Source organism: Linepithema humile, chromosome 6 (genome assembly GCF_040581485.1).
Source record: "Linepithema humile isolate Giens D197 chromosome 6, Lhum_UNIL_v1.0, whole genome shotgun sequence".
Lineage (NCBI taxonomy): Eukaryota > Metazoa > Arthropoda > Insecta > Hymenoptera > Formicidae > Linepithema > Linepithema humile.
The window spans coordinates 15,778,533-15,804,978 of NC_090133.1; the positions used below are offsets into that span (position 1 = coordinate 15,778,533).

The 26,446-nt window shown below is 32.3% G+C and overlaps 2 protein-coding genes and 1 long non-coding RNA gene across 7 annotated transcripts; 2 read left to right on the forward strand and 1 right to left on the reverse strand.

Moving 5' to 3' along the window:
• Positions 1 to 1,623: 1,623 nt before the first annotated feature.
• Positions 1,624 to 7,512, forward strand: LOC137000533 (uncharacterized). Of its 2 annotated transcripts, XM_067357373.1 has the most exons (12): positions 1,624 to 2,494; positions 2,569 to 2,784; positions 2,872 to 3,226; positions 3,449 to 3,707; positions 3,783 to 3,845; positions 4,062 to 4,265; positions 4,351 to 4,669; positions 5,117 to 5,261; positions 5,345 to 5,424; positions 5,496 to 5,694; positions 5,941 to 6,020; positions 6,092 to 6,323. In XM_067357373.1, the coding sequence occupies exons 3-12, from the start codon at positions 2,931 to 2,933 to the stop codon at positions 6,295 to 6,297; spliced, it is 1,851 nt and encodes a 616-aa protein (XP_067213474.1). In that variant the 5' UTR covers positions 1,624 to 2,494; positions 2,569 to 2,784; positions 2,872 to 2,930; the 3' UTR covers positions 6,298 to 6,323. The 2 variants fall into 2 exon arrangements, with proteins under 2 accessions (XP_067213474.1, XP_067213475.1); XM_067357374.1 differs by lacking the exons at positions 5,941 to 6,020; positions 6,092 to 6,323 and adding an exon at positions 6,332 to 7,512 and having other exon boundaries at positions 2,569 to 3,226.
• An 8,683-nt stretch (positions 7,513 to 16,195) lies between these two features.
• On the reverse strand, positions 16,196 to 19,684 carry LOC105668049 (uncharacterized). 4 transcript variants are annotated; one of them, XR_010890799.1, is made up of 7 exons: positions 18,079 to 19,684; positions 17,948 to 18,010; positions 17,660 to 17,863; positions 17,244 to 17,565; positions 16,827 to 16,975; positions 16,664 to 16,743; positions 16,196 to 16,592 (listed from the first exon to the last, which is right to left on the reverse strand). XR_010890799.1 is itself a non-coding variant. In XM_067357437.1 (6 exons), the coding sequence occupies exons 1-5, from the start codon at positions 18,352 to 18,354 to the stop codon at positions 16,866 to 16,868; spliced, it is 975 nt and encodes a 324-aa protein (XP_067213538.1). In that variant the 5' UTR covers positions 18,355 to 19,684; the 3' UTR covers positions 16,196 to 16,743; positions 16,827 to 16,865. The 4 variants fall into 4 exon arrangements, 2 of the variants coding, with proteins under 2 accessions (XP_067213538.1, XP_067213537.1); XR_010890798.1 differs by having other exon boundaries at positions 16,664 to 16,975; XM_067357437.1 differs by having other exon boundaries at positions 16,196 to 16,743.
• A 3,760-nt stretch (positions 19,685 to 23,444) lies between these two features.
• Positions 23,445 to 25,026, forward strand: LOC137000448 (uncharacterized). The gene is made up of 2 exons (XR_010890685.1): positions 23,445 to 23,897; positions 24,203 to 25,026. It is a non-coding gene; the product is annotated as an uncharacterized lncRNA (long non-coding RNA).
• The last annotated feature ends 1,420 nt before the right edge of the window (positions 25,027 to 26,446 follow it).

The following is a 26,446-nucleotide window of genomic DNA, read 5'->3' on the forward strand; positions in this document are numbered from 1 at the left end:
GAAACCCGCCTCTGGCTTGTCTTATTCTATATTGCCAGTCCACGAGAAAACCGCCTTTGGCTTGTCTTATTCTATATTGCCAGTCCACGAGGAAACCGCCTCTGGCTTGAAGACAAGAATAAGAATTTTCTAATGCCAGTCCACGAGAAAACCGCCTCTGGCTTGTCTTATTCTATATTGCCAGTCCACGAGGAAACCGCCTCTGGCTTGAAGACAAAAATAAGAATTTTCTAATGCCAGTCCACGAGAAAACCGCCTCTGGCTTGTCTTATTCTATATTGCCAGTCCACGAGAAAACCGCCTCTGGCTTGTCTTATTCTATATTGCCAGTCCACGAGGAAACCGCCTCTGGCTTGAAGACAAGAATAAGAGTTTTCTAATGTCAGTCCACGAGAAAACCGCCTCTGGCTTGTCTTATTCTATATTGCCAGTCCACGAGGAAACCGCCTCTGGCTTGTCTTATTCTTTATTGTAAGATACTTTTATTACGTCATATGCTTTATGTATATATATATATAATGTATATTATATGCTCCACATTATCTATATTTATATCAAAATATTTTTTTAAGAAATTGACATCATTTTGTATACTCTTTTTACAATAAATGTATATGATATATGCCATATTTTTTATTTCTAAAGCATGAAATATAAAGATATTTTTATTTTTTTGTGTCTATCATTTGTAAAAAAATCTTGATAAAAGAAACAACATTAATTTTGCGACTTGCAATAATCTGTTTCATTATATGCTTCTTTTAAATACTTACAATTAGCTTTATTTTATGTGATTAACTTGGTATTTAAAATACGTATCAAAATCGAAAATGTATTTCTATTACAGTAGAAAAGAAACATTCTTGTCTTATAACAGAGAGAAATGGCAAAATATAATATTGTTTAAAGTACAGTCCAATAAAAACGGTTAAAATTGAACATTTTATAAAACCACTGTAATTCATGAAAAATCAGGATTATTTTTTCAAAAATATAGACATATTTCGACTGTGTGTTTTAAACTGCACTACACATTAAAAATTCACAGAATAAATTTATTTCTGCAAAGTTGTGTATAATGTCAGTGGAAAAGTGATTTATTTGTTATTACATATACATGATATTTTCCCATTCCTCTCTGGTGTAAGACTACAATGTTTTTTTTCTTCTGAACTAGAAATAAATTTTATATTTTGATGTGTATTTTAGATACCAAGGTAAACGCATAAAATAAGGCTAGTTGTAAGTATTTAAAAGAAGTATATATTGAAACAGATAATTGCAAGTCACAAAATTAATGTTTTTTTTATCAAGATTTTTTTACAAATGATGCATACAAGAAACTAAAAATACCTTTATATTTCATGCTTTATAAATAAGTTATATGACATATACATTTATTATAAAAATATATACAATACACAAAATAATATTAACTTTTTACATAGATACTTTGATGTGAATATACATAATATGGAGCACATAATATACATAATATATACATATAAAGCATATGAATAAAAGTATTTTGTAGAAATTAGAATATGAATGTATGTAATTAAATAATATAAATGTTTGCAAAAATGTTGCAAAATTTATGTATAATACATACACTTTTTTATCCTTCAGAGTGCCTTCCCCATTTTTTTCAGCCGGGTTTCGTAGCACATAACACAAACACACACACACGCACAACTAACACACACATAACTAACCTAAAAGATTCTGTATATGACAGATAGCACTGAGAACTGTATAGCGCCTCTATCCCAAAATCTCGGAACTAATCTATAGCTCTTTTTTACCTTATTCTTTCTATATTGCACACATGCTTTACATAAATCTGGAAAAGGGTGGCGTTTTGAAAATAAGTCTCTAAGCTCTATTTTTTTGGTTTTCCATTATTGTTTCATACGCTCTTCTACGGCACATGGTCTTGTTTTGCAGATTGAAGCAGTATAATTTTGATATAAAAGATATAATTCTTTGAGGTGACATTGTTGGTAAATTTTCAAAAATTTTTTTTATTTTTTGGTTTAAATTTGACCAACTGCCGAAAGATTAGCATATGTACTTTATTTACACCAAAGAATTTGTAATTCTATTAAAGCAATAAAAAACGCCACCCTTTTTAGAAAATTAAAGTTTCGGTCGGTAACAATATGACTTCAGCATCCTCTTAAGAGAGTGAGTCTCGTTTGCGCACATAAGCGAATGGACACCGGAATTTTTCCCAATCGGACACAGTGGCAATTGGACACAAGTTAGAACGGACACAGTTGCAATCTGACACAGATGGAATCGGACACAGTTGCAATCAGACACAGATGCAATCGGACACAGTTGCAATCAGACACAGGCGCAATCGGACACAGGCTGACCTGACCGTTCTGACCTGGAACTGATTGACAGAACTAAAATAATAGTATAAATGGTTATATTGGTATAATGGTATGCTATAAAGGCTCGTCTACATGGTCATCATATGGACAGAGTAAGTATTTTCTAAAGAGTAAGAATAATTCTAATTAAAAAACTAAACGATTAAAACATTTATATATTTTGTAGGTTATAGCGGTAATGTTAATTTTATGCGAAGCACGTAAACAACAATTTTGAAGCACGAAAAACGACAATTTTATTCGTTATATGTTTCTGGGACCGAAAACTTGGACTGATTTTTAGCATCATGGACACAGGCCATTAAGTCGCATGTGAAAGCAGCCTTAGGGTGCTGTCCCATGACAAACAGAACTTGGGAAATTGGAATCTCGGAACACGCATGTAGTTATTACATAATATTTGTTTGTGTAATTATTATAATATTTGATTGTTGTAATATTTTTCTACTGTAGATTTTTCGTGTGTTAGCTGTTTCAGAAGCGAGTCTCTTCCTGTGCTGTGGATTATTATATTATCTTTGACTAAGTATGGAGGAGATTAAAGGAAAGTCCAACAATAGCATTATTTATGCTTATGAAGGTTATACTTATAATGTCGATAAACGTCAACGAACACATACATATAGATGCTCTACTCGTCGTATAACTGGATGCCGTGGATTAGCAAAAGTTGGTGAAGATGGCAAAATTATCGTTAATCCTTTCCATAACCATGCACCTGATAATGCAAGAATACAAAAACATGGATTAAAACAAGAGATGTTACGGTTATCACGTGAAACATTGCAGACTCCTAAAAGTATATTTGACGATGTTTCTCGACGGTAATTATAAGTAAAATTTTTGCTTAACAGTCCATCATGTAGTATAATAATCCTGATAGCTAAATGTTAATAATTATTGGCAAATTGACAGCAAATTTGATCAAATACTCATGTTTGATCAAATTTACCGTTAATCTGCCAATAATTGCTAACATTTGGCTATCAGAAAATTGATAAACTTATGTTTATGAAAAGGTGATTGATATATGATACATTTTATAGAAATCCTGAATCAGCAGCACTTATAACTTTTAAGTCGATTAAAAGCCAACTGCACAGAGAACGAATAAAGAGCAGATCAAAATTGCCACAATCCATAGCTATGTTAGCTGATCAGTTAAAATATTACACATCAATAAACCACATTTATAAGGGATGTGTAACTGCAAGTGATGGGAAAAAAGCATTACTCTTCTCCAGTGATAAATTGCTCCAGGCACTTGAGTCATCCTCTGAAATTTTTTGTGATAGTACATTTAATGTAAGTTTAATTTCCTATATATTATATTTGTTTTATTATATTGAAACTATAAGTGAATGTAGAATTTAATTAAAGGTTGTTCCTCAAGTTCCTTCCTTTAGTCAACTTTATACAATTCATACCCGTTATATGGACAGAGTAAGTATTTTCTAAAGAGTAAGAATAATTCTAATTAAAAAACTAAACGATTAATGCCCGATTCCACCAATGTAGATTAACTTTAATCTCAGTTCAACTTACTCTTCATCTTTTTCTAATTCTTAGAACTAGAAAAAGATGAAGAGTAAGTTAAACTGAGATTAAAGTTAATCTACGTTGGTGGAATTGGGCAGAAAACATTTATATATTTTGTAGGTTATAGCGGTAGCGTTAATTTTATGCGAAGCATGTACCACAGCACTGTATGAAATAATTTGGTCAAAACTAATAGATCTTGTTCCCAATCTATTAGTGAATATAAAATTCATCATGACAGATTACGAATGGGCAGCAATGAGTGCAATGGAAAAATACTTTCCAAATGCTACTATATATGGATGTTGGTTTCATTTGAACCAGGTATCTTAAGTCTTAATAATTTTTTTAGTTAGTACTTATTAATTGCATTGTTGAAACCATTACTAATACATTTTCTATTGTGCAGGCTTTACAAAAAAAATGGAATCATTTAGGTTTACATCATTTTTCGAGCATCATACTATCAATGGCAATGACAATACCATTGCTACCAGAACAATATTTAACACAAGCTTATCATATATTGTGCAATAACTGTGAAGACACAAATTCTAACTATGACAAATTAAAAGAATTCTTAACTTATTTTGAAAGGACATGGTTATCCAAAGCTTCAAAAGTAAACCTCTACAAGTATCCGGTTAGAACAAACAATGAAGTTGAAAGCTTCCATAATGTACTACATAGAAAATTGGGTCAACATCGAAATGTATGGATGTATCTAGGTAAATAACAATAAATAATATTAAATTATATGAAGTAATTTAAAAATATTAATATTTTGTAAAATTGTACAAATTGAAAGAATTTTTATAAATATTGATTGATAAATATTGATTGATAAATATTGAAATTTTTATAAATATTGACATAAATCGTGAAAAACCAGCTAAAAAAAATTAATTTAGAAATTATTTAATTATTTTTGTTAATAAAAAAAATATTAAGCATTGGGCCTGTTCGTTTTAGTTGCACTGGGGCAGCTCTGGGTTTGCTCTAAACAAGATAATACAGGACAAACTATTTATCTGTCCTGTATTATCCTGTGTAGAGCAGACCCAGAGCAGCCCCAGTGTAGCTAAAACGAACAAGCCCATTATAAGTGTTAATAAGTATGAATGTCAAGATATAAATATCTAATTAAACTAATTTTATTTATTATATAATTTTAGAAAAATTGCAAAATATTATAGCAGATCGAACAATTGATTTGGAACGTTTAAAAAATAATATAGAAGTACGATCTGTACGATCACGCAAAAACATGGAAAGAGATAAAAAAATTCTTCAAGCACAAACAGATCTGATTTCTGAAAGGTACACACAATTGCATTTCTTTTTTTGTATGCACATATATTATTTTAGATTAATATTAATATTGTACAATATATATTTTATAGATTACCACTTGAACAATTTCTTTGTATATTTAATGATAAATTGGATGACTTTTCTTACAAAGAGAATCTTATTGTCCAAAGTAAGTAGAAATAAAAAAATATTGTGATAATTATATATACACATATTCAAATCTAATCAAAAAATTTACAGCGTCTGAAGATGTTTTAAATGAATCATCGCCAATCAAAACAGATTTTGCACAATGTGAAAATATGGGAATAGAAATGATTTGTCCTATTACAAATACATCAGAATTCAAAAAAGAATCACAAAAACTTTCCGAGAAAAATATTGAAAATACAAAAAATCGTCAAGTGCTTGAACCAATTGAAAATGTCGACATAAAAGTGTAAGATTTGTCATATATAATAATTTGTTCTTCTTATGTCAAAACGACAAATGTGCAACTTTACAGTTTAGAGTTATTGCTATTTAAAAATTTAATTTGTTTTAAAAATTGCGATTCTTGTTTTATTTTTATAATTCTTTTAATTATTCAATTCATTATCCTAAAAATCTTTGTCCAAAATTAAATAAAAAAAAATAACATATTATTTTAGATTAATATTAATATTGTACAATATATATTTTATAGATTACCACTTGAACAATTTCTTTGTATATTTAATGATAAATTGGATGACTTTTCTTACAAAGAGAATCTTATTGTCCAAAGTAAGTAGAAATAAAAAAATATTGTGATAATTATATATACACATATTCAAATCTAATCAAAAAATTTACAGCGTCTGAAGATGTTTTAAATGAATCATCGCCAATCAAAACAGATTTTGCACAATGTGAAAATATGGGAATAGAAATGATTTGTCCTATTACAAATACATCAGAATTCAAAAAAGAATCACAAAAACAGAGAAATCAAAAAATTGAAACATTTGTGATTTTGACACATGAGGACGATTTATCATGCATAAATCTCACATTTATATAAAAAATGAAAAAAATAAAATATTTTATCTTCATAGCACAAGTAATAATGGAACATCGATGCATGTACAACTGTATTGCAATCCATTTCAACGATACAAGAAATAAAAAACTCGAAGAAATTAACTTGCATATATGTTTGAATTCGAAAATTACATAATCATACAGTATATATGTACGTATGTTATTTTTGTTAATTTTCTTATACATAAAACAAAAAAGTCTTCCAAAGCCTTACAAAGGATAAATGAAAAAGTATTGTGTTTGAGAGTCATTTTCGTAATAAATATTTTTTCAATTTACTTAAGAACCAGCGTAGTCTCGCGCGTATCTCAACTTAATTATAAGTAACAAATTAGTCGTTACAATAAAATAAAATTACTTAAATTTATATAAACATATATTGTTTCATAAACACTGTAAGGATTGTTATATTTTAAGAAGTATTTATTCAAAAAAGAGAGAATTTATTTTTTCTTATGTAGAATATAATAGAATGTAAGATTATAAGATATTTTCTTAGCTATTATAGATTATAGATTATAAGATATTTTCTTAGATATTTTATTATTTTCTTATATAATATATAAAATAATGTACGAACAACAGCAGCAGTGTATGCAACTTTTAGCGTTTTTCCTTGGGACTGCACTCGTGCAGTGTTTCTATAAGAGCAATGTTAAAATCTGCACTGTCTTCGTGCTAATTTTAACATTGCTCTTATGGAAACACTACACGAGTGCAGTCCCAAGGGAAAACGCCATTTATTTCTGCTACATATAACAGAAGAAACTTCATATTAAGAGTCTCTACATTAGTTTATATAAAACTAACGTTAATGTTAAATAAAATGCAGAAAACGCAATTCCTATACGAATGTGTAAAGTATATGTTTTCGTACTTATTATAATAAATTTTGATGCCGTTGTGCAATTTTCATCTTTTTTAGTATAGAAAAAAAAGATAATATATAATAAAAAAGTAATATCTCTCTTGCATATTCTTATTTAAGAGACTAAGCCCTATATTCTATAACTTTTAATGATGTCGTTATATATCACTTCGCAGGTTTTTGGTATCATATAATAGCTGCGCAATGATATATAACGACATCGTTAAGGCTTACAGAATAGGGGGCTAAATTTTTGTTTGTGCAACGATATGTATTATGATGTACATTATACTATGAAAACCAAATAAAGCGTAAGCTAAAATTGTACTTTGCACCTATTATTTTATGTAATTCCATGTAATTCCAATTATTCCTAAAATAATATAAGCTACTGTAATAATATATAATATCAAACAAAGTAGTCAATACACAGTGCAATGTAAGATTTTCAAACGTGGCTCTAATAATGTACTCCTAGATCTATGAAAGATCTGAGATCATAGAATATTTCAGTATTCACATTTTTGAGTATTCACACAACAGTTGTGTCCACTGAATGCGCCCATTTTTAAAGCGTTTTATAGGTTTCCTCTTCTTAAATTTTCTTTACATATTCATTGACAAATTGGATGACTATTCTTACAAAGAGTCATATTTTACAGGGTAAGTAGAAATAAAAAGAAATTGTGGCAATTAAACACATATTTAAATTATTTATAACGCAATTATTTTGCTTGCATCTGAAAATATTTTAAATGAATCATCAGCAATTAATAATACAGATTTTACACAATGTAAAAATATGACAATTTGTTCTATAACAAAATAAGATTTGTAAATTGGTCAATAATAAATATATATTTATATATATATGTATTCTGTTACAATGTGTATTGCTCGAATCATTTATTTCATCAGGGAAATCCTGAAAAGAGAACAGATTTTTTTCTTAAGAATTAAACAACATATAAAAATTTTAAAATATACTTAATTTCTAACAATGTATGATAAAATATGTGAATATATAATATACCATACCTTTTTTATTCAAGATATTAGAGTATACAGTCAAAAGAAAATTTATTTCTTCTTCATTTTAGGATTGGCGCGTCCTGCTTAATGATAGTTTTTCACTAGTGCTTGAAAGTAGTATATAAAAATAAATATCTTTTAACATATAGTTTTAAAAAGTCTAAATATTATATATATATGTATATAATATTTAGACTTATTACTTACAAAATTATTCATTTATAAATTATTTATTTATATACATCTATATTTATATACTCAAAAATGTGAATACTGAAATATTCTATGATCTTAGATCTTTCATAGATCTAGGAGTACATTATTAGAGCCACGTTTGAAAATCTTACATTGCACTGTGTATTGACTACTTTGTTTGATATTATATATTATTACAGTAGCTTATATTATTTTAGGAATAATTGGAATTACATGGAATTACATAAAATAATAGGTGCAAAGTACAATTTTAGCTTACGCTTTATTTGGTTTTCATAGTATAATGTACATCATAATACATATCGTTGCACAAACAAAAATTTAGCCCCCTATTCTGTAAGCCTTAACGATGTCGTTATATATTGTAAGCGTTACGTTAGGTAATTACGCGATACGTACGATGCACCACCGATGGGTACGGCACGTACATCTACGACCGACACTATTCTTACAATAGCAATGGCGATACCGGTAATTACATAATTGTCCACTCGAAGTTATTTATCGAGGATCTGTCAGGATCAAAAGGCAGGACGGTATATTAGGTGCAAACACAATAATACAATAACGATATTTATTAATATCATTAACACTCGCGTACATACATCGTGGTACTGATTACCGAAAAACACGACGGACGTGTTGTCACACGAACTGCTCAAACGGCAATTGCCCGGCACACATGCCGTGACACGCTCAAGGATCGCCTATTGCATCAGCTAATCCTGATTGGCCCTTATTAAGGATATTCCTACGCCTAGGTCGCTAGACGCAGCGCATTAGATAACTCGCGCGTGGTCGCGAGGACCGCGGGAAAGGGGGTACAGTGACGCTCAATCGGCGGCGCTGCACATCATTGCTTACAGTTCGGCCAGCCTGCATTTACATTCGACCCGAATGTGTTCTGACCCTAAAAGGTTTACAAAATAACATATTGCAGGAACTTAAAAGAAATTGGAACTGATCAATAATCATTTAAAGTTTAAATCATAAGAAATAGGAAAACAAAACCTGCATAAAGATAGGACACGATAGTGTACTCAAAACAGAAGTCAAAATTACGTAAGTAACAAAAGGAGAATTCTCAAATATAAAATATGAAATATCTGTATAGGCGTATAGCCTAAGGATTGTGTTCGACTTGGTTGAAATATTGAGACCAATTTCTTAGAAAAATATAATTTATTTTTCCTCGTCAGAGAAGTAGAGTAAAGTACAAGTTTTGTTTGATTTGCTTAAGTGCGCCAGAGGCGCTTTCTCGGCAAGAGTGTAAGGCCGAGAATCAAAAGAAAAATTGACGGGCGCGGTAAGGAATTACCGGCCGCGTCTTAGTGTGTTGAACGGGTCCTAAAAAGGACGGTTCAATTGAGTTAGCTCGTTGCAGCCCCTTTCCCGGCGTCGGTGGAACTCCGTTCGGGAAGTGGTCTTCCGTCTGACAACTGCTCTCTGAGCAAGCTCTGAGCGGTGAAGTCTGTACTGCGATGGATCGAGTCTCTGATGTGCTGGTGGTGGCAACCGTCTCGGCTCTCGGAATTGCGGATTGCTCCGTGTACCGCGGAGAGAGAGGTCTCCGAATTCGGATGTCGCCTTGTGTGAGCGTGTCCCTTGGTGGTCGAGTCAACCGGACGCAGAACTCTAGTGGAATTAATTTCCACACTAGAGACTGAGGAGGTGACGGCGAAAGTGGAGTACCCGCGGGCCGCTTGGTTGAGATGTGCGGCCGATGCTGGGACTCTGTTTTCTTTTTACGCGCCTTGCGAGGCAGCGTGAGAAAAACTGCGAGACTATGTGTCTCTGGTTAGATTCTGCCGAGGCAGAGTACGACTCAGTTCAAGGGCCCTGGAGAGAGCTCGCCTTGAAGCGAGTGAGTGAGGAAAGATCTGCGGAGCAGCTCTTTTATATCTCGTCGATCGAAGCTTGATCGCGAGAAGGCTCTTCACCGCCTGCGCAACCTGGCGGTGGGTCCGCAAGCTTGTAACTGGTAGAAGGCCTGCGGCGCGTAGCGGCGCCGCGGTGTATTATACCGCGTCAGTGCAGCGGTGTGGCGGTGAGCCGCCACAATCTGCTTTAGCAGAAACGCTGATATACTTAACCTAAATACAAAAGTATAAACGCTAAACTTAGGTCTAAAGAAACGCAATCTTAATTCAAATACAAATTTAAACTACAAACTAAATGACTGGTTTGACCCACGGCTTGATCCGATCGGGAGATAGTATCGAGTTATAAGGGCGAGGAGTTATATTAAAACCAGGGATGTCCTGTATCACGTAACGGTTATTATTTAAAACTTTTGTAACCTGGTACGGCCCTTTATAATTTGTTTTAAATTTTTTGTCCTCTCCGGATTTAATTATTGTATTGCGGATGAGAACGTAATCCCCGACGTTATACTGAGTGGGTTTACGATGACGTTTATCGTAATAAACTTTGTTGTAATTGCGGATCTTATTTGAGACTTCATAAGCGATTTCACGACAAGCGTCTCTTTCTTTGTTACAATCCAACTCGACTTTAGCGATCTGATTTAAAATACGCACAAGATGTGCATCGGAATGATTCCGAGCATCATACCATAAAGAAGTTTAGAAGGGGTTGACTTTAGTGACGAGTGATAGGTGTTATTAATGACGTATTGAATGGCTCCAATTTTGGTAGACCATGACGTCGGATCATCGATAGCCTTTTTGAGCGATGATTTTAAGAATCGATTGACTCGCTCTACAAGACCGTTGGCCCAAGGAGCTGCAACAGCTACTAAGCGATGTGAGATGTTTTTAGAGTCTGTAAACTCAGAGAATTCACGAGAAGTGAAAGCCGTTCCTCTGTCCGAGACAATTGAGGAAGGATTTCCAAAAATATCAAAAACTTTCGTGAAATTTTTTATCACTTCTATAGATCCTGTTGATTTGACTGAAAACAGCCAAGTGAAACGAGTGAAGGCATCGATTAAAAGCAAGATATGCTTATGTCCTTCAGATTCGGTAAGAAGACCGAAATGATCACAATGCATGATCTGCATTGGATACGATGGAGATTCTACTTGCTGAATTTCTCCTTCACGGGAATGAACCGATGAATTTGAAATCAGACAATCTAGACAATTATCTAGATGATCACGGACTTTTTTACGTAGGGAAGGAAACCAGTAATTCGAAGAAATTCCTTCAACCGTTTTATCAAAACCACAGTGGGCTTGCTCATCGTGATAAATCCGAATGATGTTTTGAATCATAGATTCTGGGACAACAAAACGAGGTTTGTCTGGTCCTTTTTTGAAGATAAGACCATCTTTAAGGTCGAATAATGAGAAAACCGTTCGATTCGATAACCGCGAGAGACAATCCTCTATTTGAGGGAACGGATATTTTTGTTTCTCTACCCGATCGTTCAAAGACCGCAGGTCAACGCAGAGACGAAGAGAACCGTTCTTCTTTCGCACCGGAACAACCCGCGCACAATACGGCGATAAACTATACTTAACAATATCTCGGGTTAACAAATCATCGATTAGTTTACGCATCTCTAAACGCTCATTAAACGCGAAACGTCTTGGCGCAAACGCATATGTTGAACGATCTTTCAAGTTTACTTTAACCGAGTAATTGTCTTTTATTGGCGTGACCTGAGAATTATCAACCTCAGTCAATACAGTTAACAATTTAGCTTTTATTTGATCATCAAAATCTGTTTTTAATTCAACAGATTCAAAGTCGTTTTTTAACGGCTGCTCAATAAAGGAATTAGCGAAAGCTATTTGACGGAAAAACTTTAAGTTATTTTCCGCGGTTTTTGCAGAAGGCAAAATAAGGATGCTAATGTCGTGTTTATTAAGAAAGTCACGACCTACAATTAATTCAGCATTAAAAACATTATTATGTAAAACATTTAACTGAATTTGTCCGTTGAAATCTGGTAATTTCTCAAAACAAACAAAAGAATTTACAAAACCAGTTGTTTCAATAGGAAGACCATTTAGGCCAATCCACGGATCTGAATTATTGTTGATCAAAGTATTTCGGTTAAAATATTTTTGATACAAGCGAGGACTTATAAAAGAGACTGGACTACCAGAATCTACAAACGCTAATAAATCGCACGCAATATTATTCAACGAAATAATCTTTACAAGAGGAGGATCAGATATCTCCAACCTTTTTTGTTGAACCACACAAGCTACCGTTGAGGAAGAGGAAGCGTCCTTTGAAGGCTGTCGATCCTCTGCACAAGAGACTGCAACGGGTGTTGGTTTGACGACTGGTTCGGCTGCTGCGACAACGTCAGAAATCGGTGATGTAGAAGACTGCTGCTCTTTTCTTTTGAGCTTGTAGCAATCAGCACGAATGTGTCCTTTAATTTTGCAATAATTGCAAATTATGTCTTTGTGCACTTTTGAAGAGTCACTGTTCCTTGCAGAAGTGTCACTATTCTTTACCGAAGTGTCATTTGAGTCTTTTACTTTCCTTTTGAAAGGCGGTGACTGTTTTCTGTTCACGTCACACATAACCGTAATGTCGTACATGTTTTGCAAAAATTCATCAACTGACTTAGCTCTTAATGAAATGGCAGTTGCTTTTAATGATGTACTACCAATTCCACTAATCAAAGTGTTAATCACATCACAGTCAGGCAGATCGAGATTCTGCATAAGCTCTATTTTATGAAGAGCATAATCTTGAAATGTCTCTTTCGCGAAGTTCCACTTACGCGCTTCGACTTTCTGCATGGTCACAAAGAACGGGACACGACGACGAAATCTATTCGTTACTGCTTGTTTGAGCGATGACCATGAGTCGTTAATTGTTCCAGCGTCCAAATCGAACCATTTACGCGCGGATTTTGTCAGCTTGCTAGAAGCAGCTAGCAAAGTGACGTCATCAGATACTCCATGTATTCGCGCGATGCGTTCTACTTTTTTCAACCACAGTTCCACGTTTTCTTCTTCCGATCCACTGAAACTGGGAATTTGTGACGCCAACAAATTGACTGCTTGAGCGGCTGATGCCGTTGAAAGAATAGAACCACCTCTTGACAGGCCAGAGGTGTTAAAGTTCGGAATAGCACTCACGAAACGATTTTGCCCACTTGTAGGATCAATGTTTTGATCAAAATCGTACGGTGAAATCGGCGGGTTAACGGGCCTTAGTGAGGCTTGCGGAATAACCGGCGGAACAACCGGCGGAACGACCGGCGGGAAAACCGGCGTATTAACGGGCCTTGATGAGGCTTGCGGAATTGCACTAATCGCAACTAGCATTTGTTGCATCATCGCGCACAAACGCGACAATTCACTTTGTGACGGCGCGGCTGAGTCACTCGGCCCTGCAACGGATGTTTCGGCACGAGGATTTTGCGTCGTTAAAGCGGCACTACCCGCACTAACCGTAATATCACTTCGCGGAAACGGACCAGCCAATGACGGCGGTGGATGAAGCGAATCGGTATTTTGCGGTGGCGAGACACTGTCCGTAGAAACCGCACTTTCATTTAATTGTTCATTGTCCTGAGACGACCCGTGTCGTTCGTAATATGACATGATTTGGTCAATGAGACTCGAACGCGAATTATCACGCGGTAATATCTGAAGGCGAAAAGCCTCAGCACAAAGCTCTTCGAACGAGAGTCTGTCCAAGTAATGACGATCCATCGTCAATTACTAATCACAAGCGTTTACTACAGAGGCGAATAAGTCACTCACACGAAATGGCGACTCAGCACTACGAACGCGACGTATCACGAAATGGCGATGTTCACACGACCACGTGTAACGCGCACAAATATTGCGTTTGCAGGACAAACGGAAAATAATCCTGGATAGGAATGACAGGATATTCCGATAAACAAACTAAGAAGACGGGAGGTTTAATAATAACAATTATCAATCTTATCCCACTTCTGAGATATTAACGTACCCGCTGTAAGCGTTACGTTAGATAATTACGCGATACGTACGATGCACCACCGATGGGTACGGCACGTACATCTACGACCGACACTATTCTCACAATAGCAATGGCGATACCGGTAATTACATAAATGTCCATTCGAAGTTACTTATCGAGGATCTGTCAGGATCAAAAGGCAGGACGGTATATTAGGTGCAAACACAATAATACAATAACGATATTTATTAATATCATTAACACTCGCGTACATACATCGTGGTACTGATTACCGAAAAACACGACGGACGTGTTGTCACACGAACTGCTCAAACGGTAATTGCCCGGCACACATGCCGTGACACGCTCAAGGATCGCCTATTGCATCAGCTAATCCTGATTGGCCTTTATTAAGGATATTCCTACGCCTAGGTCGCTAGACGCAGCGCATTAGATAACTCGCGCGTGGTCGCGAGGACCGCGGGAAAGGGGGTACAGTGACGCTCAATCGGCGGCGCTGCACATCATTGCTTACAATATCATTGCGCAGCTATTATATGATACCAAAAACCTGCGCAGTGATATATAACGACATCATTAAAAGTTATAGAATATAGGGCTTAGGCCGGTATTCATAGTCCGTTCTTATATTTAAGATTGTCTTAAGCACGGACTTATATTCGCTCTCTTCGTCACACATAGATTGTGTCTGACGAAGAGAGCGAATATAAGTTCGTGCTTAAGACGATCTTGAATATAAGAACGGACTATGAATACCGCCCTTAGTCTCTTAAATAAGAATATGCAAGAGAGATATTACTTTTTTATTATATATTATCTTTTTTTTCTATACTAAAAAAGATGAAAATTGCACAACGGCATCAAAATTTATTATAATAAGTACGAAAACATATACTTTACACATTCGTATAGGAATTGCGTTTTCTGCATTTTATTTAACATTAACGTTAGTTTTATATAAACTAATGTAGAGACTCTTAATATGAAGTTTCTTCTGTTATATGTAGCAGAAATAAATGGCGTTTTCCCTTGGGACTGCACTCGTGTAGTGTTTCCATAAGAGCAATGTTAAAATTAGCACGAAGACAGTGCAGATTTTAACATTGCTCTTATAGAAACACTGCACGAGTGCAGTCCCAAGGAAAAACGCTAAAAGTTGCATACACTGCTGCTGTTGTTCGTACATTATTTTATATATTATATAAGAAAATAATAAAATATCTAAGAAAATATCTTATAATCTATAATCTATAATAGCTAAGAAAATATCTTATAATCTTACATTCTATTATATTCTACATAAGAAAAAATAAATTCTCTCTTTTTTGAATAAATACTTCTTAAAATATAACAATCCTTACAGTGTTTATGAAACAATATATGTTTATATAAATTTAAGTAATTTTATTTTATTGTAACGACTAATTTGTTACTTATAATTAAGTTGAGATACGCGCGAGACTACGCTGGTTCTTAAGTAAATTGAAAAAATATTTATTACGAAAATGACTCTCAAACACAATACTTTTTCATTTATCCTTTGTAAGGCTTTGGAAGACTTTTTTGTTTTATGTATAAGAAAATTAACAAAAATAACATACGTACATATATACTGTATGATTATGTAATTTTCGAATTCAAACATATATGCAAGTTAATTTCTTCGAGTTTTTTATTTCTTGTATCGTTGAAATGGATTGCAATACAGTTGTACATGCATCGATGTTCCATTATTACTTGTGCTATGAAGATAAAATATTTTATTTTTTTCATTTTTTATATAAATGTGAGATTTATGCATGATAAATCGTCCTCATGTGTCAAAATCACAAATGTTTCAATTTTTTGATTTCTCTATGTTATTTTTTTTTATTTAATTTTGGACAAAGATTTTTAGGATGATGAATTGAATAATTAAAAGAATTATAAAAATAAAACAAGAATCGCAATTTTTAAAACAAATTAAATTTTTAAATAGCAATAACTCTAAACTGTAAAGTTGCACATTTGTCGTTTTGACATAAGAAGAACAAATTATTATATATGACAAATCTTACACTTTTATGTCGACATTTTCAATTGGTTCAAGCACTTGACGATTTTTTGTATTTTCAATATTTTTCTCGGAAAGTTTTTGTGATTCTTTTTTGAATTCTGATGTATTTGTAATAGGACAAATCATTTCTATTCCCATATTTTCACATTGTGCAAAATCTGTTTTGATTGGCGATGATTCATTTAAAATATCTTCAGACGCTGTAAATTTTTTGATTAGATTTGAATATGTGTATATATAATTATCACAATATTTTTTTATTTCTACTTACTTTGGACAATAAGATTCTCTTTGTAAGAAAAGTCATCCAATTTATCATTAAATATACAAAGAAATTGTTCAAGTGGTAATCTATAAAATATATATTGTACAATATTAATATTAATCTAAAATAATATATGTGCATACAAAAAAAGAAATGCAATTGTGTGTACCTTTCAGAAATCAGATCTGTTTGTGCTTGAAGAATTTTTTTATCTCTTTCCATGTTTTTGCGTGATCGTACAGAGAGATCGTACTTCTATATTATTTTTTAAACGTTCCAAATCAATTGTTTGATCTGTTATAACATTTTGTAATTTTTCTAAAAGTATTTAATAAATAAAATTAGTTTAATTAAATATTTATATCTTGATATCAATACTTATTGCTTATTATTATTTTAACACTTAATGCTTATTATTTTTTTTCTTAACAAAATAATTAATTGAAAAAAAAATGTTTTTTAAATTAATTGTGTTTAGCTAGATTTGTTACGATTACCAATATTTATAAAAATTCTTATTTCTTATTTTAAAAAATAATAAAATTAAAAATTATAAAATAATTTAATATAATTTATTGTAATTTACCTAGAAACATCCACACATTTCGATGTTGACCACCCAATTTTTTATTTAGTACATTATGGAAACTTTCAACTGCATTATTTGTTCTAACCGGACACTTGTATACGCTTACTTTTGGAGCTTTGGATAACCACGTCCTTTCAAAGTAAGTCAAGAATTCCTTTAATCTGTTACAGTTAGGATTTGTTTCTTCCCAATTATTGCGCAATATATGATAACCTTGTGTAAAATATTGTTCTGCTAGCAATGGTATTGTCATTGCCATAGATAGTATGATGCTCGAGGAATGTTGTAAACCTAAATGATTCCATTTTCTTCGTAAAGCCTGCACAATAAAAAGTATATTAATAATTGTTTCAATAATGTAATTAATAATTACTGATCATAACTGAAAAAATGATTAAGAATTAAGAATTAACCTGGTTCAAATGAAACCAGCATCCATGTATAGTAGCATTTGCAAAGTTTTTTTCCATTGCACTTATTGCTGCCCATTCGTAATCTGTCATGATAAATTTTATGTTCACTAACAGATTAGGAACAAGACCTATTATTTTCGACCAAGTTTTTTCATACAGGGCTGTGGTACGAGCTTCGCATAAAATAAATACTACCGCTATAACCTATAAAATAAACAAATGTTGCAACTGTTTTCTTTTTCTAATTATTAAGAATCATTCATAAAGTAAAAAGTAAAACACACTTACCTTATCCATATAACGCGTATGAACTGTGTAAAGTTGACTAAAGGAAGGAACTCGTGGAACAACCTTTAATTAAATTCTACATTTACTTATAGTTTTAATGTAATAAAATAATATATAACAATTAAACTTACAGAAAAGGTCCCGTCACAGAAAATTTCAGAGGATGACTCAAGTGCCTGGAGCAATTTATCATTGGAGAAGAGTAATGCTTTTTTCCCATCACTTGCAGTTACACATCCCTTATAAATGTGGTTTATTGATGTGTAATATTTTAACTGATCAGCTAGCATAGCTATGGATTGTGGCAATTTTGGCCTGCTCTTTATTCGTTCTCTATTAAGTTGGCTTCTAATCGACTTGAATGGTATAAGTAAGGCACTAGATATGTAGGTATTCTCATCCGCCATTTTGGTTCCTACTAGATAGAGAATTATAGCGTATATAGTATAGTATAGCGTACATGTGTAACACGTCAATTATTAAAAATGATTCAGGACTTTTTTCGACTCATTTTTTGGCAAGGAATAACGCTATGTACTTAGTGGGCAGTCTTTAAGTGTCACCCTGTATACGCTATAATTCTCCATCTAATAGGAACCAAAATGGCGGATGAGAATACCTACATATCTAGTGCCTTAGTATAAGTGCTGCTGATTCAGGATTTCTATAAAATGTATCATATATTATCAATCACCTTTTCATAAACATAAGTTTATCAATTTTCTGATAGCCAAATGTTAGCAGTTATTGGCAGATTAACGGTAAATTTGATCAAACATGAGTATTTGATCAAATTTGCTGTCAATTTGCCAATAATTATTAACATTTAGCTATCAGGATTATTATACTACATGATGGACTGTTAAGCAAAAATTTTACTTATAATTACCGTCGAGAAACATCGTCAAATATACTTTTAGGAGTCTGCAATGGGCTTGTTCGTTTTAGCTACACTGGGGCTGCTCTGAGTCTGCTCTACACAAGATAATACAGGACAGATAAATAGTTTGTCCTGTATTATCTTGTTTAGAGCAGACCCAGAGCTGCCCCAGTGCAGCTAAAACGAACAAGCCCATTGTTTCACGTGATAACCGTAACATCTCTTGTTTTAATCCATGTTTTTGTATTCTTGCATTATCAGGTGCATGGTTATGGAAAGGATTAACGATAATTTTGCCATCTTCACCGATTTTTGCCAATGCACGACATCCAGTTGTACGACGAGTAGAGCATCTATATGTATGTGTTCGTTGACGTTTATCGACATTAGAAGTATAACCTTCATAAGCATAAATAATGCTATTGTTGAATTTTCCTTTAATCTCCTCCATACTTAGTCAAAGATAATATGATAATCCACAGCACAGGAAAGAGACTCGCTTCTGAAACAGCTAACACACGAAAAATGCAAATTTTAACATTGTTGTTGTTCATCATAAAGGTCTATCCAGACAAACTTGCATAAATATATGCATAAAGAAATTGATTAATCCATTTTCTTACGCATTTGCTTATAAACCACTCAATATCATTATGCAAGTATTTATGCGGTTATGCAAGTTTGTCTGGATAAGCCCTTATCTACGACATTTCGACTTTTACAATAGCACAATTTTCTTTAGTATAAATTTGAAATGAATAAATCCTAACGTTGCTTGATTTATCCAATTTTCTATTCAAATATATAAATTATAGCACGCGAATAAAACTTTAATTTTAAATTAAAAAACAATCTTTATTTCATGTCTCACACATTGCATGCATGCACGTGCATGAACGTGCATACGTGTGCGAGCATGTGCATGCGTGCAATGTGTAAGGCATGAAATAAAGATTGTTTTCTAATTTAAAATTAAAGTTTTATTAGCAATTAATAATTACATTAACAAAAACTAATGATTTCTTTAAATTCATCCAAATCTTAATCACAATCTTGGATATTCTGATAATGGCAATCCAATTTAATTGCCGCATGGAAACAAACAGCCGCGCTCCGATATTTTAATAGTAGCAATTTCACGCCTAATTTTTTCAATCACAATATTACATATACTAATTTCAATGTTTATTGCCAAAGACATAATAAAGAAAATAATTACCAATTGCCATTGACATGAATGTTCAGAGATTTCACTGGTTCACAGCGATTTTTGTCACAACGTTGATAAGCGTTTAGAAGGTACATATAGATGTTCAACTCGTCGCAACACTGGTTGTCAAGGATTAGCATTAATCAACGACGATGGCAAAGTAATTGTTTTCACTCCACATGACCATCCTCCTAATGACATGGTGTTACGTACGTTATACTTGAAGCGAGAAATGCTTCGCCTTTGCCAAGGAAGTGTACAGCCTATAAAAAAAATATTTGATGATGTTTGTGAAAGGTTGAGATCATATATATAATGACATTTTTTAAGTGATAATTTTAATTTTATAATTTTTCAGATTGTTAGGCATTGTTTCATATATCAAATTTTTGTTTCAGTGATCCTGAAGCAGCAATGCATATCAGTTATCCAAATTTTAAAAGTACTTTGAATAGAAAACGAGCTGCATGCAAACCACCTGTGTCAGATTCTTTCGCATCTCTCAGTGTAGAACTTGAAAAGTATGATTCATGCAAAGATATTTACAAAGGAAGTGTAATCGCAGAAGATGGTAGCATGGGACTTTTATTTTCAAGCGATGAACTGCTCAATGCATTGAATGAAACGACAGAATTATATGTTGATGGAACATTTTCGGTAATTTTTGTAATTTTCTCATTTTTTTCATAAACAAGTTATTTTCTACTATATTTGTTTAATAATTTTTTTCATTACAGGTTGTTCCTCGGAAACCAAATATTGTGCAGTTATATACCATTCATATTCGTTATATGAATACGGTAAAAAAACTTAAAAAATTTGAGCATTTTTTAGTTTAAAAAATTTATTTGCAATTATGTATCATTATTTACATGTTACAGGGAATTGCAACAGTATTTATTTTATGTAAATCGCGAACTAAAAATCTTTATCGGGCAATTTGGAAAAAAGTAATTAAGCTTGCTCTAGCACTACAGAACAATGTAAAATTTATTATGCTAGATTATGAAAGAGCAGCGATATCTATATTACATGAATTTTTCCCCGCAGCTGCGATACATGGATGTTGGTTTCATTTTAATCAGGTATGTTAATAATGTAATTAAATTTTTTTTTTTATATATATTATATTTAAATTAATAGAATATTGAGTATATGTAAATATATATATATATACACTCACCCGAAAAAAAAGCGGTACACTGAAAATGTGGGAAAAATTCATCAAATTTCAACTGACGATAACTTCGTAAATAATAAAGATAGAAAGTTCTATAAAATATGGAAATGAAGCTAAAAATCTCTACTTTAAGAATCAATTTATTTCAATGTTGCAAAATAAATTTATTGAAAATGGCGGATGACAAAGCGCGAGCATGCAAAATTGAAAAATAATGGTTCGAGTTTGCGACGGTGCACGGTATAAACAAAAAATTGTAGCTTATTGGGATCAAAAGCGTACGAAAGTACAGAGTCTCCTCTTTAAAATGCTTTTTTATGCATCTCGATACGATGATTTTTCGCCGAGAGATTCGCATTTGAAGAAAAAGGCAGATTCTTACTTCAAATGCGAATCTCTCAGCGAAAAATCATCGTATCGAGATGCATAAAAAAGCATTTTAAAGAGGAGACTCTGTACTTTCGTACGCTTTTGATCCCAATAAGCTACAATTTTTTGTTTATACCGTGCACCGTTGCAAACTCGAACCATTATTTTTCAATCAATTGTTTTGCATCCGAAGGAGATGTCTGCAGATCTTTTGTGATTTCTCCGCCCTGACTTTTTGTTTATGCTCGACCGCACATTGCGAGAAGAGTGCTTGATTTCTCTTGATCTTTTTCTTTCGAGACGCGTTACTTATTCGTACGACTTCGTCAAAGTAAACAATAATTAATCTTTTCGCATTGAAATTATTGGTCAATTATGGCGACGATAAGTCCTGAAAAAGCTGCTCAAGTTGTAGCGTTAATTGAAGATGGGAGAAGTCGAAGGTACGTTGCTGAGGCACTTGATTTATCAGTGTCAACCGTGCAACGTGCTTATGCTAGGTACTTGGAGACTAATTCTGTCCAAAGAAGACCTGGTTCGGGACGTCCTCGTTGTACGAATGAAAACGATGACCGAGTTTTTTTTTTTATATATATTATATTTAAATTAATAGAATATTGAGTATATGTAAATATATATATATATATAGTATTATTTATATATTATTATATATATATATATATATATATATATATATATATATATATATATATAATATTATTTACATATTATAATCTTAATCTCAATAAGTAAAATAATAATCTAATAAATTTAATATAAAATATACAATACACATAAAACTCATTAACATTTCTAATAAAATTAAAATTAAACAATTTTCAGGCAATATTACGCAAGTGGCGACAATTAGGATTAACCAACGCTCCAAAAACCTTAATATTAATGGCAATGGCAATTCCATTAATACCGCATATCAGATTTCAAGAAGCGTTCACAATATTACAACGTATTGCTGATAACATATGTGATAATCATCCTGTTGTGTTGCGGTTTATGTCGTATATGCGTAATACATGGCTTGATATATCTACAAAAGTTTCAGTTTACAACTGTCCTGTGCGAACTAACAATTTTGTAGAAAGCTTCCATAATACAGCATCAAAACATTTTGGTAGACATACAAGCATCTGGATATTTATAGGTACGTTATTTCTTTTATCACTTTTATATCTAGTAAAACAAAGGATTTTATTCTTTACGATTGATTTTTCTATATTTGTTCACTTATCTTTTTTTCTTTAAAAACATATTTGTTTCATTTTCAGTGCAAAACAATTTAGTTATAAAGAACAAATTTATACAGTAATTATATATAAGTATTTTATAAATAAATGAATAAATAATATATCATAATAATAAATAATTTAATATGTATTTATATAATAATAAATAATGTAATATATAGAGCGACAGGTCTTTAACAATCATCAATGATAGATTAATATTTTTATTAGAGAATTAATTATTTATTAATAACATTTATACTTTTTAAGAGAACGTTAAAAGGCAGATTTATTTTTATATAGATAATTTGAAGAAACTGATCATTACTCAGCAAATTGATTTTGGTCGCGCAAAAAATAATCTTCAAGTACGACGCTCTAATCTTAAAATTAGCAAAAAAAGAAATGATTTTATACTCCAAAAACAAGAAGATCTGAGACAAAATAGGTATTATCTATTATACAATATATCTTATCATACATTGTTAGAAATATAAGTATGTAAACTTTAAAAATTTTTAGATATTGTTTAATTGTAATAAAAAAATTTATTCTTTTTTTTCAGGATGGCTCTGACGGAATTTTTAAAATCTTTTCATCAATTTACCGAGACTCAACAATATCTTATTGATGCAACTTCCTCATCTGTAATGCATAACAATGAAGTAGATGACATTTGCGGCGATTTGTTATCAGAATTATCTATTCAACATGATAAAGGTGAAAATATAGATTTATTTCTGTTTTAATACATTATACTGTTATACATTATACATACTTATTTTTTTTGTTTTAATACATTTATATTCCATTTTTATGACTCTATTTTCTTTGATTTCTTTCTCTTTTTCTCTATCTAGAATTTAACAAGAGTGATAATACTGATTCAAGCAATACACATAAAAATACACATCGTCGACCACGGCGAAGAAGGACGCGTTTTCCACCAGAAAACAGTACATCAGTTGAAACTGGGTCTGAAGGGGATCATAATCCCACGATTCGTGAGACTTCAATGCCTGAAAGTGAAGGCATGCCAACAAAAGTGACAGAATGTCATTTACACGGTAAATAGATGAAAATTTTTTGTTTTAAAATATATTTCGTATAAAATTAGATGATACAGTTGATAAATATTAATTATGATCATTTTTCAAAGTTATTATTATTTTTTAAATAAAATTAGTTTATTTTATATAATATTTTTAATATTTCCCAAAAGAGCACCGATACTTTATGTACTCCCTCCTGTGTGTACATTTTTACATAAATTATATATATATATATATATGCGCGCGCGTATATATATATGTATGTCACGTATAGCACGTATTATTTTGTGTGTATATATTTTATGTATTATATATTTCAGATGTCGCCGAAAATATACTCATAGTTCCGGAGGATGATAACGGATTTTGGAATATGACAAATGATTTAGATAATATTGTACAATATTACTCTATAGAGCAGCCTTCATCAAATTTCAACGATGATCACACAGCTTTAAGAAATGAAGTACCGCAGGGAATTTGCATTATATGCTTTGATTCGAAAGCAAATCAAGTAATCGTACCATGCGGTCACATGTGTATGTGTGCCCGTTGTATTAATACTTTAACAAATATGCATGAAAAAAAATGTCCAATTTGCAAGAAACAAATTGCAAGTGTCGTTAAAGTCATTTTGTCATAAATATTTTTTTTATTTACTTAAGAGCTAACCTAGCTCTTAAGTAAATGTCGCACACGCATTTCTTCTCAACTTTGTTATAAGTAACAAATTACTTTTTTTTGTGCAATTTTCATATTCTTTAATATGGAAAAAAAGATAATATATAAAGAATATTTTGTTTGGATTATATATTATATGATGTACGTTATACTCTGTATTGCAATAAAATAAGATGTAAGCTAAAATTGTGTTTCCACTGATTATTTTATGCATGTAGTTCCAATTATTCTTAATATTATATAAGCTATTGTATTGGTCCTTGAATAAGTTCTCGCTGTTTCTTAAAAGATGGCGTAGCGGCACTCTGTGCATGGAATTTCGTACGGAAACGCATCAGCTAAGTAGTACTATATGTAACCTCAAATTCTAGTAGATACAGTTTACCACAGTGTCAACCACGTGTTTAATTACCTATTGCGAAAATGTCTACTTTTGTGCCAAATAAAGTGTTTTTGCGGGGAATTTTATTGCACTGCTTTATTCAAAAGAAATCTGCAGCTGAAGCACACAGAATTCTTGTTGAAACATATGGTGACAATGCTCTGTCGAATACGACATGCAGAGACTGGTTTAGGCGCTTTAAAAATAATGACTTTGACCTTGAAGATAAAGAACGTTCTGGAGCACCGACAAAGTTTGAAGACGAAGAAACCTAATGAAACTATCACGGGAGCTCGCTATCGACTTCAGATGATGCGTTTGAGTCGAGCTCTAAAAGAAAAGCGGCCACTATACGGGCAGAGACACGACAAAGTCATTTTGTTACATGACAATGCTCGGCCACATGTGGCAAAACCAGTCAAAACTTACCTGGAAACGCTTCAATGGGAAGTTCTACCTCACCCGCCGTATTCACCGGACATAGCCCCCTCGGATTACCACTTGTTTCGGTCGATGGCGCATGGTTTGAGCGAGCAGCGCTTCCATTCTTTCGAAGAAACCGAAAAATGGGTCGATTCATGGATTGCGTCAAAAGATGAATCGTTTTTTCGACGGGGGATTCAATTACTGCCAGAAAGATGGGAGAAAGTGGTCTCTAATGATGGACAATACTTTGAGTAAAGTTATTGTAAGCCTTATATTTTAAATTAATGTTTTTTTTTAACAAAAAAAACAGCGAGAACTTATTCAAGGTCCTAATAATATATAATATTAAATAAAATACTAGTGTGTAAGCGTTTTATCTTGCAGTTACACTTTCTTTTCTTTATGTGGATAATTTATGTTCAATTCAGGCTGGATTATATTAATGTTATTTTGGCTTTAAGCTAAACTCGAATATGTCTATCTTTTTTTTATTTTGACAGAAAGGTAGAGATAAAGGAACATGGAAGATAAAGATATTTAGCCACACTTAAATCCAAGATAATGCAACTTGGTATTAATTCATAAACAAGTACAGCTAAAGGTTGTGCTTTTTTATACATTTTTATGCAATTTTTATACATTTTATTATCAATAAAAATTTATACATACTATATTCATAATTATATTTTTACTTTATCATATTCTGAACTAATAGTTTGAAACATTGTCATGTGAACTTTATGTTCACTAACAGATTGGGAACAAGATCTATTTTGACCAAATTATTTCATACAGTGCTGTGGTACGTGCTTCGCATAAAATTAACATTACCGCTATAACCTACAAAATATATAAATGTTTTAATCGTTTAGTTTTTTAATTAGAATTACTCTTACTCTTTAGAAAATACTTACTCTGTCCATATGATGACCATGTAGACAAGCCTTTATAGCATACCATTATACCAATATAATCATTTATACTATTATTTTAGTTCTGTCAATCAGTTCCAGGTCAGGACGGTCAGGTCAGCCTGTGTCCGATTGCGCCTGTGTCTGATTGCAACTGTGTCCGA